Source organism: Coregonus lavaretus (assembly GCF_964263955.1).
Source record: "Coregonus lavaretus genome assembly, chromosome: 29".
Lineage (NCBI taxonomy): Eukaryota > Metazoa > Chordata > Actinopteri > Salmoniformes > Salmonidae > Coregonus > Coregonus lavaretus.
Window position 1 is genome coordinate 5326440 of NC_140016.1, and position 18333 is coordinate 5344772.

General features: G+C 47.6%; 2 protein-coding genes across 3 annotated transcripts in view; one reads left to right on the forward strand and one right to left on the reverse strand.

Annotated features, from left to right (window-relative positions):
* The window catches only part of LOC311105140 (septin-8-A-like), a 27862-nt gene extending 12244 nt beyond the window's left edge, over nt 1-15618 (reverse strand). For both annotated transcript variants that reach the window (XM_084147171.1, XM_084147170.1), the window contains exons 1-8: nt 15465-15618; nt 13626-13740; nt 13167-13362; nt 12183-12369; nt 11656-11817; nt 11136-11232; nt 4082-4250; nt 3573-3705 (exon numbers count right to left, since the gene is read on the reverse strand). In XM_084147171.1, coding sequence (XP_084003297.1) covers nt 3573-3705; nt 4082-4250; nt 11136-11232; nt 11656-11817; nt 12183-12369; nt 13167-13362; nt 13626-13740; nt 15465-15494 — 1089 coding nt within the window. In that variant the 5' untranslated portion in view covers nt 15495-15618. The remainder of the gene's footprint in view (nt 1-3572; nt 3706-4081; nt 4251-11135; nt 11233-11655; nt 11818-12182; nt 12370-13166; nt 13363-13625; nt 13741-15464) is intronic.
* A 483-nt stretch (nt 15619-16101) lies between these two features.
* LOC311104987 (alpha-latrocrustotoxin-Lt1a-like) lies at nt 16102-17904 on the forward strand (the record flags this gene model as incomplete). Its single annotated transcript, XM_084146973.1, is given in 5 exon segments — nt 16102-16167; nt 16411-16569; nt 17278-17427; nt 17553-17603; nt 17605-17904. Coding segments are annotated over 5 exon segments (726 nt in total).
* Between the last annotated feature and the right edge of the window lie 429 nt (nt 17905-18333).

An 18333-nucleotide genomic window follows, 5' to 3' on the forward strand; every position in this document is an offset into this window, starting at 1 on the left:
CAACTGGGAACTCTAAAAAAAATGAGCTCCGACTGGGAAAATCTGCTTTGAACAGTCATCCAACTCGGAATTCCAAGTCGGGAACTCGGGTCTCTTTCTAGAGCTCCGACCTGAAGATCACAACGTCCCAGTTGTCTTGAAAGCACCATAAATCCAGAGAATGCCAGAATTTGATGACAAAGTTTCATGACAAAATTTGCCCACATCAAGGACCGCCACGCCACCTTCCTGTTCAAGTGAGCACAGCACATCAGTGAGTCCAAAAATGTATTGTATGCTGCTGCATAAATGATGTAATATGCCAGGGATATATGTATACTCTAGCTAAGAAAGTAATACTAAGTGTATGTTGTGTAGTAAGCTGTTAGTAGCCCATGTGCCTCACCCTAATAATTTGGTCCCCTTTCTCCTCATAACGTATCCTACTGTTCTGACTTGGTGGTGCACATGTAGCCTATAGCCTGTTTTAGAGAAATGTAATCATAGAATATTGAGCTTTCATTGTCTGCTTATATGCCCCCTTTATTTATCCTACGGTTCTGACTTGGTTTACAGGGAGAATACTGTAAGAACGGCCCATGCTCTGAATTCTGTCGTTAGCTCGCTCATTAATGTCTTCATCGAAAAGACGGATTGCCTCTTATCCGCTCGTCGTTCCCTTATGCCATAGTTTGTACATCTCAATTGTCAGTAGAAACCACATTTGTTTAAGCAAGTCAGCCATATCAGCTATGTTGTTTTTAAAGGCAGTAAATGAGGCTGAATGAACTGTTTCGCTGCCAGACAAGGCTCCGCTGATAGCCAGGTGTAGCAGTGGTAAGGTGTCGGGACCGCTGTTGGCACCGTTATAGTGCAACTAATGTATTGTTTAGTGTTGTGTTGTGGCTTTGCTGGCATGCATCTAAATAAAAGTTTGCCCCACCAAGATTGGCATGCTAAAATCACCACTGGCAGCAGAATGCTGCACTGAGCAAACAGTTCCAACTAAAGTATTAGGGTGCAAACTGTTAATGCTCCCAGAATGCTCTGTTATGGTCACATGGCTGATTAGATTCTAATGCCCAGTCCAGAAACAACCCAGAGTATCCTCCCCACTGCCTAGAGCATGTTCTCAAAATGAGGATCAGTTCAAGTATGAAAAGGAGCAGAACAGTATCATAATCTAAACAAAACAACAACCCAGAAGCACCATGAGAGACCTGGCCGTGTGATAACAACCTCTCCCTCAACGTGACCAAGACAAAGGAGATGATTGTGGACTACAGGGGGAAAAAAAAGAGGACTGAGCACGCCCCCGTTCTCATCAACGGGGGCTGTAGTGGAACAGGTTGAGAGCTTCAAGTTCCTTGGTGTCCACATCACCAACAAACTAACATGGTCCAAGCACACCAAGACAGTCGTGAAGAGGGCACGACAACACCTTTTCCCCCTCAGGAGACTGAAAAGATTTGGCATGGGTCCTCAGATCCTCAAAAAATTATACAGGGAGATCACGTGACCCTTGAACGAGATGGCCGCATGAACTAGGAGCTCCGCACAAGTAGTTTCCAATTCCTAATCTTACCTCCACTTCAAGTTTAAACTCATTTAGCTTTAGTCAAAAAGTCATGGCGGCTTCAAAAGGCAACACTACAGGAGACATTTTTACCCGGACTCGAGTACTAGCGACGGAAAAAGCCTCCAAGAAGCAGCTAGCTTCAGAAAAAGCTAGCGCCATTAGCCAGGAGAAAGAGGACCCGTCCCCCCCCGAGGCCCAACGAATGCCAACCTCGCACTCTGTCGAAGACATCTTTTCTGAGCTGAGATCCCAACGTACAGAACTCAACACTAAACTAGATGCCATTAACGCTCAGCTCAGTGCGATAGGGGGCAAGGTGACAATCCTGGAAAATGCCTTGCCTGACATAAACAACAAGATAACCATAAACGCGGGGCGCCTGGACGAGGCAGAGGGGCGAATCCTATCCACGGAAAACTTATTGACAGACGCCATGGAAACAATAGCATATGCTAAAAAAAAAATAGAGCAGCTGGAAGAGAAAACAGAGGACCTGGAAAACAGGGGGCGAAGGAATAATTGTGTTCTATTAAATCTGGGCGAAAAAGAAGAGGGAAACATGCCACTGATCCGCTACCTGCAAGACAAACTTCCCGAGTGGCTCCACCTGTCCACCGACAGGCCCATAGAACTCGAGAGAGCTCACCGAGCACTGAGGCCCCCACCAGCAGCCAGACAACCACCGCGCCCAATCACCATACGTTTCCTGAGATTTTTTATTATTATTATTATTTTATTTTTTTAAATTCACATCTGTGAATGTGGAATGTGTTTGGTTGGTTGATTGAAAACTTAATAAAACTTTAAATTGAAAAAAAAAAACAACCTAAAATGTCAAAAAAAAAAAAAAATAATAATAATAAAAAAAATAAAAAAAAAATTATACAGCTGCACCATCGAGGGCATCCTGACTGGTTGCATCACCGCCTGGTATGGCAACTGCTCGGCCTCCGACCGCAAGGCACTACAGAGGGTAGTGCGTATGGCCCAGTACATCACTGGGGCCAAGCTTCCTGCCATCCAGGACCTCTATACCAGGCGGTGTCAGAGGAAGGCCCTAAATATTGTCAAAGACTCCAGCCACCCTAGTCATAGAATGTTCTCTCTGCTACCGCACGTCAAGCGGTACCAGAGTGCCAAGTCTAGGTCCAAAAGGCTTCTCAACAGATTCTACCCCCAAGCCATAAGACTCCTGAACAGCTAATCATGGCTACCCGGGCTATTTGCACTGACCCCCCCCCCCCCCCCCCACCCCATCCCCCTCTTTCACGCTGCTGCTACTCTGTTTACTATTTGTGCATAGTCACTTTAACTCTACCCACATGTACATATTACCTCAATTACCTCGACTACCGGTACCCCCCTGTATATAGCCTGTATATTGACTCTGTACCGGTACCCCCCTGTATATAGCCTGTATATTGACTCTGTACCGGTACCCCCCTGTATATAGCCTGTATATTGACTCTGTACCGGTACCCCCCTGTGTATAGCCTGTATATTGACTCTGTACCGGTACCCCCCTGTGTATAGCCTGTATATTGACTCTGTACCGGTACCCCCCTGTATATAGCCTGTATATTGACTCTGTACCGGTACCCCCCTGTATATAGCCTGTATATTGACTCTGTACCGGTACCCCCCTGTATATAGCCTGTATATTGACTCTGTACCGGTACCCCCCTGTATATAGCCTGTATATTGACTCTGTACCGGTACCCCCCTGTATATAGTCTGTATATTGACTCTGTACCGGTACCCCCCTGTATATAGCCTGTATATTGACTCTGTACCGGTACCCCCCTGTATATAGCCTGTATATTGACTCTGTACCGGTACCCCCCTGTATATAGCCTCCCTACTGTTATGTGCTTTTATTTTTTTGTTTTACTTTTTCTTTAAAAAACTGCATTGTTGGTTAAGGGCTTGTAAGTAAGCATTTCACTGTGATGTCTACACCTGCTGTATTCGGCGCATGTGGCAAATAACATTTCATTTGATTTGGAATGATTACCTCCCTCTCCTTTTCTTTCAGCTCTGCCTCGGTCTCCTTCACCTTGTTGACAAACATCTGTCTCATCTCGTCCTCGTTCTGCTGCAGATCCCCAAGGAACTCTTTCCTCTTGGTCTCATACGTCTCCTGCAGACTGACAAGGTAGTTACAGTTAAACAGGTATACGGTATTAGCACCCTATTCCCTATATAGTGCACTACTTTTGACCAGAGCCCTGTAGTAGTGCACTATGTAGGGAATAGGGTGCCATTTGGGAATGGCTCTTATATTTCATTATAAAATGTGTATTAGGTCTCTGACTGCTGTGAGATGTCCATGGGCTCCTTACAGTAGTTGATCTCCAGGTGCCAGTGAGTACTATGTGTTCTGATGCTAGCTTTGGCCGTATTCTGGCTTCTAACACTAGTCTAATTTCAGTTTATATTGTGCATATTTGATGACAAACCTTCAGCCCAAAAAAAGGTTGACAACCTGCCCGCTTTGTAACTTTGAACAAGAGCTGGTCTCACCTAAAGGGTTTGTTGTCGGGGTCTGTATCTGTGAAGCCCATCTCCTCCAGTTTGCAGCGTCTGTAGAGCTCGTAGTGTCTGGCGTGAGTCTGCTCTCTCAGGTCTTCCATGTTCACTCTCAGCAACATCTCTCTCAGCTTCACAAAGTCACAGTGGCTCTCGTTCTCCACTGTACAACACAACACAGCAGGATTGGGTTATATGATTGGTTTAATATGGTGACAAATACCTTATAGTTTGAAAAGTACTGGTCATTCGATGGCAAGTTAGCAACAATACGCATTTGAGAAAATAACAATTAAAGTTAAAAAATATATATACAGTGGGGGAAAAAAGTATTTAGTCAGCCACCAATTGTGCAAGTTCTCCCACTTAAAAAGATGAGGCCTGTAATTTTCATCATAGGTACACGTCAACTATGACAGACAAATTGAGAAAAGAAATCCAGAAAATCACATTGTAGGATTTTTAATGAATTTATTTGCAAGTTATGGTGGAAAATAAGTATTTGATCACCTACAAACAAGCAAGATTTCTGGCTCTCACAGACCTGTAACTTCTTCTTTAAGAGGCTCCTCTGTCCTCCACTCGTTACCTGTATTAATGGCACCTGTTTGAACTTGTTATCAGTATAAAAGACACCTGTCCACAACCTCAAACAGTCACACTCCAAACTCCACTATGGCCAAGACCAAAGAGCTGTCAAAGGACACCAGAAACAAAATTGTAGACCTGCACCAGGCTGGGAAGACTGGATCTGCAATAGGTAAGCAGCTTGGTTTGAAGAAATCAACTGTGGGAGCAATTATTAGGAAATGGAAGACATACAAGACCACTGATAATCTCCCTCGATCTGGGGCTCCACGCAAGATCTCACCCCGTGGGGTCAAAATGATCACAAGAACGGTGAGCAAAAATCCCAGAACCACACGGGGGGACCTAGGAATGACCTGCAGAGAGCTGGGACCAAAGTATCAAAGCCTACCATCAGTAACACACTACGCCGCCAGGGACTCAAATCCTGCAATGCCAGACGTGTCCCCCTGCTTAAGCCAGTACATGTCCAGGCCCGTCTGAAGTTTGCTAGAGTGCATTTGGATGATCCAGAAGAGGATTGGGAGAATGTCATATGGTCAGATGAAACCAAAATAGAACTTTTTGGTAAAAACTCAACTCGTCGTGTTTGGAGGACAAAGAATGCTGAGTTGCATCCAAAGAACACCATACCTACTGTGAAGCATGGGGGTGGAAACATCATGCTTTGGGGCTGTTTTTCTGCAAAGGGACCAGGACGACTGATCCGTGTAAAGGAAAGAATGAATGGGGCCATGTATCGTGAGATTTTGAGTGACAACCTCCTTCCATCAGCAAGGGCATTGAAGATGAAACGTGGCTGGGTCTTTCAGTATGACAATGATCCCAAACACACCGCCCGGGCAACGAAGGAGTGGCTTCGTAAGAAGCATTTCAAGGTCCTGGAGTGGCCTAGCCAGTCTACAGATCTCAACCCCATAGAAAATCTTTGGAGGGAGTTGAAAGTCTGTGTTGCCCAGCGACAGCCCCAAAACATCACTGCTCTAGAGGAGATCTGCATGGAGGAATGGGCCAAAATACCAGCAACAGTGTGTGAAAACCTTGTGAAGACTTACAGAAAACGTTTGACCTGTGTCTGTCACGAATGTCAGTGAAATGCGGTGGAAGAAGTCAGGCGCAGGACACAAAACTCTCGGAAACGTACTTTACTCAGAATGCAAAGAACACGAAACTGAATACCTCCACACAGGGAGGAACTAACCCGCTCACCAACGACACACGTCACAAAGAAACAATCACACACAAAATCCAAATGAGAGACAGGGGTAAATATAGGGCATACAAACAAACATAATGGGGAACAGGTGTAAACAATACAGACTAAACTAGACAAACACCGAAACGTCGATCGGCAGCAGCTAGTACTCCGGGGACGACGAACGCCGAAGCCTGCCCGAGCAAGGAGGAGGAGCAGCCTCGGCAGAATCCGTGACAGTACCCCCCCCTTGACGCGCGGCTCCAGCCGTGCACCGACCCCGGCCTCGGGGACGGCCAGGAGGACGCGGAGCAGGGCGAGTCGGATGACTCTGGTGGAAATCCCTCAACAGGGAGGGATCTAGGATGTCCCTCCTAGGGACCCAGCACCGTTCCTCCGGACCGTACCCCTCCCACTCCACAAGATACTGCAGACCCCCCATCCAACGCCTCGAATCCACGATGGAACGGACTGAGTACGCCGGAGCCCCCTCAATGTCTAGTGGGAGCGGAGGAGCCTCTCGTATCTCATTCTCCTGGAGTGGACCAGCTACCACCGGCCTGAGGAGAGACACATGGAACGAGGGGTTAATGTGGTAATTAATGGGCAGTTGTAACCTATAACATACCTCGTTCAATCTCCTCAGGACTTTAAATGGCCCCACAAACCGCCGACCCAGCTTCCGGCAGGGCAGGCGAAGGGGCAGGTTTCGGGTCGAGAGCCAGACCCGATCTCCCGGTGCATAAACCGGACCCTCACTGCGGTGGCAATCGGCGCTCTCCTTTTGCCGTCTGATGGCCCGCTGCAGATGGACATGCGCAGCGTTCCATGTCTCCTCCAAGCGCCGAAACCACTCACCCACCGCAGGAGCTTCGATCTGGCTCTGATGCCAGGGTGCCAGAACCGGCTGATAACCCAACACACACTGAAAAGGCGTAAGATTAGTGGAGGAGTGGCGGAGTGAGTTTTGGGCTATCTCTGCCCAGGGGATATACCCCGACCACTCCTCCTGCCGGTCCTGGCAATAGGACCTCAGAAACCTACCCACATCCTGTTTTACTCTCTCCACCTGCCCATTACTCTCAGGGTGAAAACCCGAGGTAAGGCTAATCGAGACCCCCAAACGTTCCATAAATGCCCTCCAAACTCTAGAGGTGAACTGGGTACCCCGATCAGACACTATATCCTCAGGCACCCCGTAGTGCCGGAAAACGTGAGTAAACAGGGCGTCGGCCGTTTGTAGGGCTGTAGGCAGACCTGGCATAGGAATGAGACGGCAGGCCTTAGAAAACCGATCCACAACGACCAAGATCGTGGTATTCCCCTGGGAGGGGGGAAGGTCCATGACAAAATCCACCGACAGGTGAGACCACGGCCGTTGTGGAACGGGTAGAGGTTGTAACTTCCCTCTGGGCAGGTGTCTAGGCGCCTTACACTGGGCGCACACTGAGCAGGAAGAAACGTAAACCCTCATGTCCCTAGCTAAGGTGGGCCACCAGTACTTCCCGCTAAGGCAGTGCACCGTCCGACCAATACCAGGATGACCAGAGGAGGGTGACGTGTGAGCCCAATATATCAGTCGATCACGTACCTCGAGCGGCACGTACCTCCGCCCCTCTGGACACTCTGGGGGAGTAGGGTTGGTACGTAAAGCCCGCTCGATTTCCGCGTCGACCTCCCACACCACCTGTGCCACTAGACAAGACTCCGGAAGTATGGGAGTGGGCTCAATGGACCTCTCCTCTGTGTCATATCGTCGGGACAGGGCGTCTGCCTTAACGTTCTGTGACCCTGGGATATAAGTGAGCTTAAATACAAACCGGGCAAGAAACATGGCCCACCTAGCCTGACGAGGGTTCAGTCTCCTCGCTGCCCGGATGTACTCCAGGTTACGATGGTCAGTCAGAATGAGAAAAGGATGTTTAGCCCCCTCAAGCCAATGTCTCCACATCTTCAGGGCTTGAACCACCGCTAGCAGCTCCCTGTCCCCCACGTCATAATTGCGTTCCGCCGGACTGAGCTTCTTAGAATAGAAAGCACAGGGGCGGAGTTTTGGAGGCGTGCCCGAGCGCTGAGACAGTATAGCACCGATCCCCGCCTCGGACACATCCACCTCAACTTGGAACGCCAAAGAGGGATCCGGATGTGCCAGCACCGGAACCGAGGTGAACAGGTCCTTCAAATGTCTAAACGCCCTGTCCGCCTCAGCCGACCACTGCAAACGCACCGGGCCCCCCTTTAGCAGGGAGGTGATGGGAGCTGCTACCTGTCCAAAGCCCCGGATAAACCTCCGGTAGTAATTGGCAAAACCCAAAAAACGCTGCACCTCCTTAACCGTAGTGGGAGTCTGCCAATTACGCACGGCTGAAACGCGGTCAATCTCCATCTCCACCCCTGACGCGGACAACCGATGTCCCAGGAAGGAGATGGACTCCTGGAAAAACAGACATTTCTCCGCCTTCACATACAGGTCATGCTCCAACAGTCTACCCAGCACCCGACGTACCAGGGACACATGCTCGGTTCGTGTAGCGGAGTATATTAGAATGTCATCAATATACACCACTACCCCTGTCCATGCAAATCCCGGAAAATCTCGTCCACAAATGATTGGAAGACTGAAGGAGCATTCATTAACCCGTATGGCATGACGAGGTACTCATAGTGACCCGAGGTGGTACTGAATGCTGTCTTCCACTCATCTCCCTCCCTAATGCGCACCAGGTTGTAAGCGCTCCTGAGATCCAATTTTGTGAAGAATCGCGCCTCGTGTAATGACTCCGTCATACTAGCAATCAGAGGGAGAGGATAGCTGTATTTAATTGTAATCTGATTGAGACCACGGTAATCAATACACGGGCGTAAACCCCCATCCTTCTTCTTCACAAAAAAGAAACTTGAGGACGCAGGAGAAGTGGACGGCCGTATGTATCCCTGTCTCAGCGATTCGGTGACGTATGTCTCCATAGCCGCCGTCTCCTCCTGAGACAGAGGATACACATGACTATGAGGGAGCGCAGCGCCTACTTGGAGGTCTATCGCACAATCCCCCTGTCGATGAGGTGGTAATTGAGTCGCCTTCTTCTTACAGAAGGCGAGTGCCAAATCGGCATACTCAGGAGGAATGTGCATTGTGGGCATTTGGTTCGGACTTTCCACCGTCGTTGCCCCTACGGAAACACCTACACACCGCCCCACACACTGATCAGACCATCCCTTGAGAGCCCTCTGTTGCCATGAAATGTTGGGGTCATGAGATGTTAACCAGGGAAGCCCCAACACCACAGGAAACGCAGGAGAGTCAATCAAATACAACTGTATAATCTCCTCATGGCCCTTCTGCGTCTTCATCTTAAGTGGCGCTGTGACCTCCCTAATCATTCCCAACCCCAAAGGACGGCTATCTAGGGCATGGATGGGGAATGGCACATCGACTGGTACAATAGGGATCCCTAACTTATATGTGAAATGGCGATCGATAAAATTCCCAGCTGCGCCTGAATCTACTAGCGCCTTATGCTGGGAGTGAGAAGAAACCTCTGGAAACACAACTTTAATACACATATGAACAACAGAGAGCTCTGGGTGAGTTGGGTGCTTACTCACCTGGAATGACTCATCAGTGCGTTGCCTACTGCCTCGATTCCTAGGAGACCCTCCCCAGCACCGAACCGCAGTGTGTCCTCTGCGGCCACAGTTGGTGCAGGGGACGGCCTCTCTCCTGGTCTCCCTCCTAGTCTCCCTAGCACCAGCACCCCCGAGCTCCATAGGGCTCGGCACGGAAGTGCTGGGGGATGGAATGGACGGCCCCAGCTCCGGACGTCCGCGGGTAGCCAACAGGGTATCTAGGCGACTCGACATGTCCACCAGCTGATCGAAGCTTAGGTTGGTGTCCCTGCAGGCCAACTCTCGACGAACGTCCTCCCTTAAGATGCACCTGTAGTGGTCGATGAGGGCCCTCTCATTCCATCCCGCATTGGCAGCCAGAGTCCGGAAGTCCAGTGCGAACTCCTGAGCGCTCCTCTTCCCCTGTCTGAGGTGGAACAGACGCTCACCCGCCGCCCTCCCCTCTGGGGGATGATCGAACACCGCCCTGAAGCGGCGGGTGAACTCCACATAGTTGACTGTAGCGGCGTCTATTCCCCCCCACTCGGCGTTGGCCCACTCCAGTGCCTTGCCGGACAGACAGGAGATGAGGGCGGACACGCTCTCGTATCCCGAGGGCGCCGGGTGGATGGTTGCCAGGTAGAGTTCCACTTGGAGCAGGAAACCCTGACACCCGGCTGCGGTGCCATCATAAGCCCTCGGGAGCGAGAGCCGAATCCCACTGGACTCCTGATGTGAAACGATGGGTATGGCTGATGGTGGTGGTATCGTTGGAGGAGGTGTGGGCAAATCTCCTCTTTCCCATCGCCTCAAGGTGTTAATCACCCCTTCCATGGCGGTACCAAGATCCTGGAGCATAGCCGCCTGTTGTAAAACGCGCTCCTCCAGTGATCCCGTTGGCACCGCCGCTCCTGCTGACTCCATGTAGTGGTGTGTGATTCTGTCACGAATGTCAGTGAAATGCGGTGGAAGAAGTCAGGCGCAGGACACAGAACTCTTGGAAACGTACTTTACTCAGAATGCAAAGAACACGAAACAGAATACCTCCACACAGGGAGGAACTAACCCGCTCACCAACGACACACGTCACAAAGAAACAATCACACACAAAAGCCAAATGAGAGACAGGGGTAAATATAGGGCATACAATCAAACATAATGGGGAACAGGTGTAAACAATACAGACTAAACTAGACAAACACCGAAACATCGATCGGCAGCAGCTAGTACTTCGGGGACGACGAACGCCGAAGCCTGCCCGAGCAAGGAGGAGGAGCAGCCTCGGCAGAATCTGTGACAGTGTCATTGCCAACAAAGGCTATATAACAAAGTATTGAGAAACTTTTGTTATTGACCAAATAGTTATTTTCCACCATAATTTGCAAATAAATTCATTAAAGATCCTACAATGTGATTTTCTGGAATTTTTTGTACGGTTCCCCCAGGGGTACAGGATCAATAGAGAGATACCTACCCTGTATGGTTCCCCAGGGGTACAGGATCAATAGAGAGATACCTACCCTGTACGGTTCCCCAGGGGTACAGGATCAATAGAGAGATACCTACCCTGTACGGTTCCCCCAGGGGTACAGGATCAATAGAGAGATACCTACCCTGTACGGTTCCCCAGGGGTACAGGATCAATAGAGGGATACCTACCCTGTACGGTTCCCCAGGGGTACAGTCTGGCTTTCACCATCTTATTACCCACTTTAACCTCCTCAACACTCCCCACCACAGCAAAGGGCAGATGGGCCTGGAACAAAGGATTTAATTTAATATGGGAACATTTAGTAACACTTTACCAAAGCCTGCAGATACTGAATAATGCATTATGATGTAGTTCTAATGCATGATAAGACTGTCATGAGCATGTATGACCCCCTTATAATAGAACAATGACTTGTTGTTTAAAAACAAAAGACCACAGCAACGTGTCACAAATAAGATGGTGTTTTATTAAGGCATAGAGGAAGAAACTGTTGTCTCTTTTAATCAATCAATCAATCAATCAATCGGCTCCTCGGCTGACGCAATAAATCAGGAACGCAAGCAATCTGATTACAGTGTACAGGTGCCTGGCATACATAACTGCATTGTGACAAGACAAAGGTGTGTGCGTGTGTGTGTGTGTGTGTCCATGTTTGTGTGTATAATTGTGTGTGTGCGTCTGACTCACATTCATAGAGGAGTTGATCTCTGTGACAGCCTCGTCCTCGGTAGGGAACTGGTGGATCTGAACACCGTTGCTCACCAGCTCTGACATGATCTTGATCTTGAACTTGTGCAGCTCGCTCTTAGATATCGTGTCTGCCTTCGCAATGATGGGGATGATGTTCACCTGCAGTACATGGAGGAGCAGCATTAGCATTGGAATAGCGTTTTGAATCATCAGGTCTACTATGCTTTTTATTGACTTTGGACTGACACAAACGCAAGCATCAAAACGCAACGCAGCTCTACTTTCAGATAGAAACAGGCTGTGCCTGAACCTCAACACTTGGCAGTCTCCTTCGGTTCTGCAGAGCCCTTCATTTGAGTTGTGCAGCTGTTCAACTCTATGATGTCCAATGCTTCAGATGCTAACACATCAGTGTCCAAACAAATCAATGTCCAAAAATGTTTTCCTGCACCAGTATAATTCCCGCAAAGCTGTAAGTATAAGAGCAGCTCCTAATACAAGAATATATGTACTTCAAACGTTACCTTGCTGTCCAGTTTCTTCATGGTGACCAGATCCAGTGATTTCAGGGAGTGTCCGGTGGGGGCGATGAAGTAGAGACAGATATGGATCCTGGTGTCGTGGTAGTTGAACAGGGAACGTTTGATCTTCATCTCCTCCTGCAGGTAGGTCTCAAACTGGGTGTCGATGTAGTCCACTATGGGTTTGAAGCTGCAGCGCACAGAGAGACCAACATGGATGTGATCAGGATTTGTGCTTTGGGGATAGGTCAGTTTCAATTACACGTGAATGGAGAATGTCAGAAAAGCAGGAATTCCGGATTAATTGGGAAAAATCACATCCCTGAGAAAAATGTTTAGAAAAAAATGCAGATGCAGGGCCTGAAAACATATACAGTATTTACTCTCAAGCTCCTTAGAAGCATTTTCACCATAACATATATATCCTAGAGAGTTTTCCCTGCTATTCAAGAAACAAATAGTAGTATCTAGGTTACTAACCACTGCGACAATACCGTCCCTTTCCCACTCCCCTGTTGTTAGACCATTCCAGTTCCTTTTCAGATTGCATTAGTTCCACCAATCATCCTCTCCCTTCTCTTTCCTTCCTATTCATGGCTGCACAAAGACCCAAAGCCTTCATTTATGCCAATCCTTTACACTGTATGTGTGTTGGCTGGAGTGCCACTACTTGAGAGGGCCTGAGGAGGAATGCTGAATGTCCAATGTTGGTCTTCTTAAAGCTACAGCCTGTCTTAATCACTTCCCCCCTTTAACGACTGAAGTGTTATTTTAATGACTAACCCCAACCTGAACCCTAACCTTAACCTGAACCCTAACCCTAACCTTAACCATCCTGATGCTATCCCTCTCCCTACAGTACACAAATCCATGAGCTAAACATCTCAACCAGATGTCAGGCAAGGTTAGTCAACACACGAGTGTGGTTCACCAAACCACCTCCTATCCAACTCACTAACAAGCGCCCAGCTGTTCCTGTACTATCACCTCTCCTCCTTGTTGACCTGGTCTCCGAACCCCACGGTGTCGACTACGGTCAGTTTGAGCTGAACGTTGCTCTCCTTCAGGTTGTAGGTCCTGGGCCGCAGGTACACACCGTTCTGGTAGTGGCTGGCCTCCTCTGCCTCAAACAGTGTGTTGAACAGCGTGTTCATCAACGTCGACTTACCTATCCCTGTCTCACCTGAGATGGAGAGAGAAAGACAAAATAAGTAGAAAGAAATAAAAAATAAAAAATTTAAAAGATGTGAAGGAGTGAGTGAGAAAATAAAGATGTGGTGACTGAAGATGTTTTAGCCTGGGTACCGGAATGTTCCTGCATTCAGAAAACATCCTTGCCTTTAGCTACAGTAGAAATAGACTGGCACTCAGGCTGGAGTTGTATCTGTGGTGAGAACTGAGACGCGTTAAGATCTTGAAGTAATGCTGGACTCAGATGTTACATACCAACACACAGGATGTTGAAGCAGAATCCCTGTGTGACTGATTTACTGACCAACTGGTCTGGAAGACTGTCAAACCCAACATGGCCACCCAGCTCCAGGGTACGATTCTCTTCATTCTAAGGAGAGAAAACAGTTTTCTATAACCCCTCTGCAAAAACATGCCGCTGCGATGCAAGGTCAGAAATCACTCCCAGGCATGTCAAAACATCAGGATCTGCAAATCATTCTGTTTGTGTACGTGTGATGTTTTATATGCAGATACACGTGGGATGGGTTTTCCTTTTAATACAATATAATTACTTTATATTCCAATGTGTTTGCCTTTTAGTACTAGATGAATACTCAACAATTGTGTCTGAAGGCCTGACTAATGCCAGGTAATATTCAAACCAGGATGAAGGCCTGACTAATTCTAGGTTATATTTAACCCAGGATGGCCTGACTAATGCTAGGTTATATTTAACCCAGGATATTAGCATGCAGCCCATGCAATCCATTTTACCCGAGCCAGATACTGAACCTTGGCTGTCTTTAGAGGTTACGTCCCAAATGGCACCCTATTCCCTATGTAGTGCACTATTTCCCAAATGGCACCCTATTCCCTATGTAGTGCACTATTTCTGACAAGAACTCTATAGGCCCTGGTCAAAAGTAGTGCACTACATAGGGAATAGGGTGCAATTTGGGACAGTGCCTGGACCGTCTTCAGAAACACAGCATGTTGTTATTCACAGCACAGAGGGCTAGCCATGAGGACAATGATGTGCTCAACACAGCAATCATCTGTACAACTGGCCCGGTGCTCTACACACAAAGATCCCTCTGTGTAGCTGTTATTTCACAGGGTGAGAGGAGATCCAGGTCTCCTGCCCTTAAAAATCACCCTTAACAAACACAATCTGTCATCCGCTTCACATCCATGTGCCGTAGTGTTTGTGTGGTGCAAACTGAACTACAGTGATGAATTGAATCACTAACTCAATAACTATGTGTTCAGAATGACTGAAAAAAAGTAGCTTGTTTATGAAGATAAGTAGCCTCTATTGAAACCTTAAGTTATACAAATTCAGTAGGCTACCGTTATGAACAAACACGGAAGGATCTCATATGCTGACAGACAGACACACACGTCCTCAGTGTGTGTTCCTATAGTGTTGAACTGAGGATTAGTTCAGTTCCCTCATGGAGAGACCAAGTGGCTGCTACTGATCTACTTATCCTGTTATCCGCAGGTTAGCTTCAATTCACAACAACTCAAACTAACTAGCCTCTTAGCTAGGGTTGCACTGAAAGTTTAACTCTCCCTCCTTTCATTGCAGTGAAGTAGTTACAATGTATCAACCTCCTTCTCTCCATAAAACATGCAATGCCTGCATGGCTACAATAAACACGTTCCAAAACTGTTACAATGTATCACTGACATTGGCAAATTATACATCTGTTGACCGAATTGATACAATGTAGCATTGAGTGGCTATTGGTTTAATCTCTGTCGAGATTTACATTTTTTTTTACAGCAATATCAGAGTGCAACGACTAAAATGCGTCAATTGCATACCTAGCATCAATTAACATTGTATAAGTAACCTAGAATAGGATCGAAATAATGATGCGTCAAGAGTAGGCTACCGTTCTCCAAAGGCTATCTACGGGAAGGAAATCACTGCTCTCCAGGTGTTGATGATACCCCACCTTAGCTTGCTGCGTACCCGCCAGATCAGCTACAACTGTATACCACTATATATAGCAGTAGGCACACTGTAACGTAGGCTATCCATAATACGCTAGGCTGTTTATTCCGTGTATTTTGTGAAACGCAGCAAATCTCTAGGCTACTTACAGCGAAGACGTCTATGTCCGTGGCGGCCATCGTGAGGAACAGAAGTGTGTGGAGTAGAATTTAGGAGGAGCTGTCTTCATCGGCACCTGGTGGGGTTGACAGCTATGGTTGACAGTGGAACGGCTCAATTCATTCAATATGGCTACTTTGTGGCAACACCCCCTATGTGATGAAATAAAATGTAGTAAGACGGTACTGTACATGGTGGAGCCTCTATTGCTTTGATTTGGTACTGTAGATGGAAGACAAATGATGCGCCTTGGTTTCCATTAGAACAGATTTAATCGCGGAGAAGGAGAAACACAGACAGACCCTCTGCGCTGTGTTGGTCTGGTCTGGTCCTGATGATGAGCTGTAAATTACAGACTATAAATCAAGAGGTTGCTGTTTTATTATAGGCTAACAGTCATACATGCTAATATGCTCCATCTGTCATACATCAAGCATGCATTATTACAACAACCTGTAGGCTAAAAACCGGTGTTTTATAAACTGGCACAATGAGAAAACGATTCTGCTAAAGAAAACCAAGGTGCATAACTGGACTGGACTAGACTAGGATATAATCCAATAGTTCCTCTCTCTCTCTCTAAACTGGGAAAAGAATAGTGGATGCTCCTGAAACGTGAATGCGCATATGGCGCGCACCGGCTGGCACCTTTGGCATGCACTGCAAATCCGCAACCTCCCAACCCAATCTCGCGTTCACGCCAAGAAGAGACTGTAATTTCCCAGAAAACGTATTTTGGCTAGGCACCGGAAACCGCAGGAGTGGTGGGGGGGGACCCTCGACCCATCATCATAGAAGAAGACGGGCGGTACAGTCGGGGAGCAGAGAGCGAGAGTTTCAGAACAACAAGTTAACATTTCTCCGCTATCTTGGCAGAGGTGAACATTGAAAAAGATGGCTTTGACTGAATAAACTATTTTGACTTTTTTGTTGGAGCACGGCGGCAAAGTGAAGAATTCGGATTTGCTGAATACCTTTAAACCTCAGATCAATTGCAGTGATCCCGCGGACATGAAGCACAATAGGGATCTATTCAAGACAATTATAAACAGCGTTGCGCTCGTCAAACAGATCGATGATGTCAAGTTTGTCGTTGTAAAGAAAAGGTTTCACGACTTTGTGAAAAGGGGAATGCATTTAACCACTGAGAAGTCGGACTTGGACGAGAGTATTTGCAGTCAAAACACGTCGTTCTCACCCAGTTATTTAGAACACAGTGGATATTCAGCCAGTTCCAAATCTGGTAAGATACTGAACTCTGACATTAAAAATAACAATTCATATTGTGCTTCAAGAATAAATGGAAATTGTTTGAAGGATAATGTAAATCATATGCCTCTGCATTTAAGTGAATTAGGAGGATGCCCCAATGCGCACCCAGCAGGTTATGGGGGTGCCATTAGGTCAAGTAAGCCTATCAAACATTCTTATCAAGAATCTGCCACAATCAAGATACTAAATGTTTCAGCTGATCAAGGGATCAGAAAAACTGGAAAAAACTACTGACCCTGTGTTTGCTATAGTGGCAGTGAAATCTCCACCACAATCACAGAGAGGAGAACCAGTACTGGTGAGGCAGGATGGATGAAATGACAAAGTGTCTGGGACACAGAACACTTCAGAGATTCCGAACATGTTGGCACAGAGATCTCCCGCTCCTCTACCACCAGAGGCAGCCCGTGACACCTAAACACCCAGGCAGAGTGAGCTCAGAGTGGGGTACGGGCACCTACACCTCCCCCTGGGAATAAAATCAGACATCCAGAGCTAGGAGAGACACCACAAACATCCGGCTCTCCACAGCTGAGGAGAATCCCAGACAAGCACCTGAAACAAGGGGACAATGTCAAGGATGTCAATAAGAACTGTGAGTCTCAGTCTCCACAGCTGAAGAGAACCCCAGGCAAGCTCCTGAAACAGGGCGACGACACCACCAATGATCTCACCAAGGAGGTCAATAAGGTCACCAATAAGGATGCCAATAACTACTCTGATCAATCTGTCCCTTTGGAAGCTGCAGCTCATGAGTGGCTGGTGAAGTCTGCTGCCGGTCTCTGGGGTCAGATCTCCTGTTACAGAACCCACAGCTGACAGAGAAGAAAGATTTCATCTCGGGTTTCACTGCCCTCCAACTGGGTGGCCAAGGGCGGCAACGCAGACATGGTCCGCAACATCCTGGACATCTCCAGGAAGAGCGGCACGGAGGTGGACGTCAACAGCAGGACACAGGCAGGTTATACTCCTCTACACATCGCTGTCATACACGGCCATGATGGAGTCATAACCTTCCTGGTGAGAGACTACGGAGCCAGTGTGAATACAAGGGATAACGATGGGAAGAGGCCGTACCACTACCTGGAGAAAGGTGTGTCGTCTGAGCTCAGGGAGCTGCTAGGGGACCCACAGGCGTCAGGACAAGCCAGAGGATGAGGGGGACAAGGAGCTACCCAGGGGACTGAATACACTGAGCAGACTGATAGGACACAGGAAGAGACACAAACACCACGCTGGTGAAGACCCAGAGGATGACAGAAAGGATGGGCCGCAGCCGTACAATCGCAGACACTTCTCAGATATGTTCTATCATCACTGAATGTTCAACATTTGAACAGCGAATCTATTTAAATCCTCTTGAGACTGTATGACAATACTTGATCAAGCCCCAATGTGAATGTTGAGTACTTCACTAAGCGAACTGAACAAGCACTAATATAAGCCATGTACTGATGGTGACGTAATCTACCTTTCTCATCTGGGACTAATATTTTACATGTCTTAATTTAGTGGTGAAACATATTTATAGGTACAGTTGAAGTTAGAAGTTTACATACACCTTAGCCAAATACATTTAAACTCAGT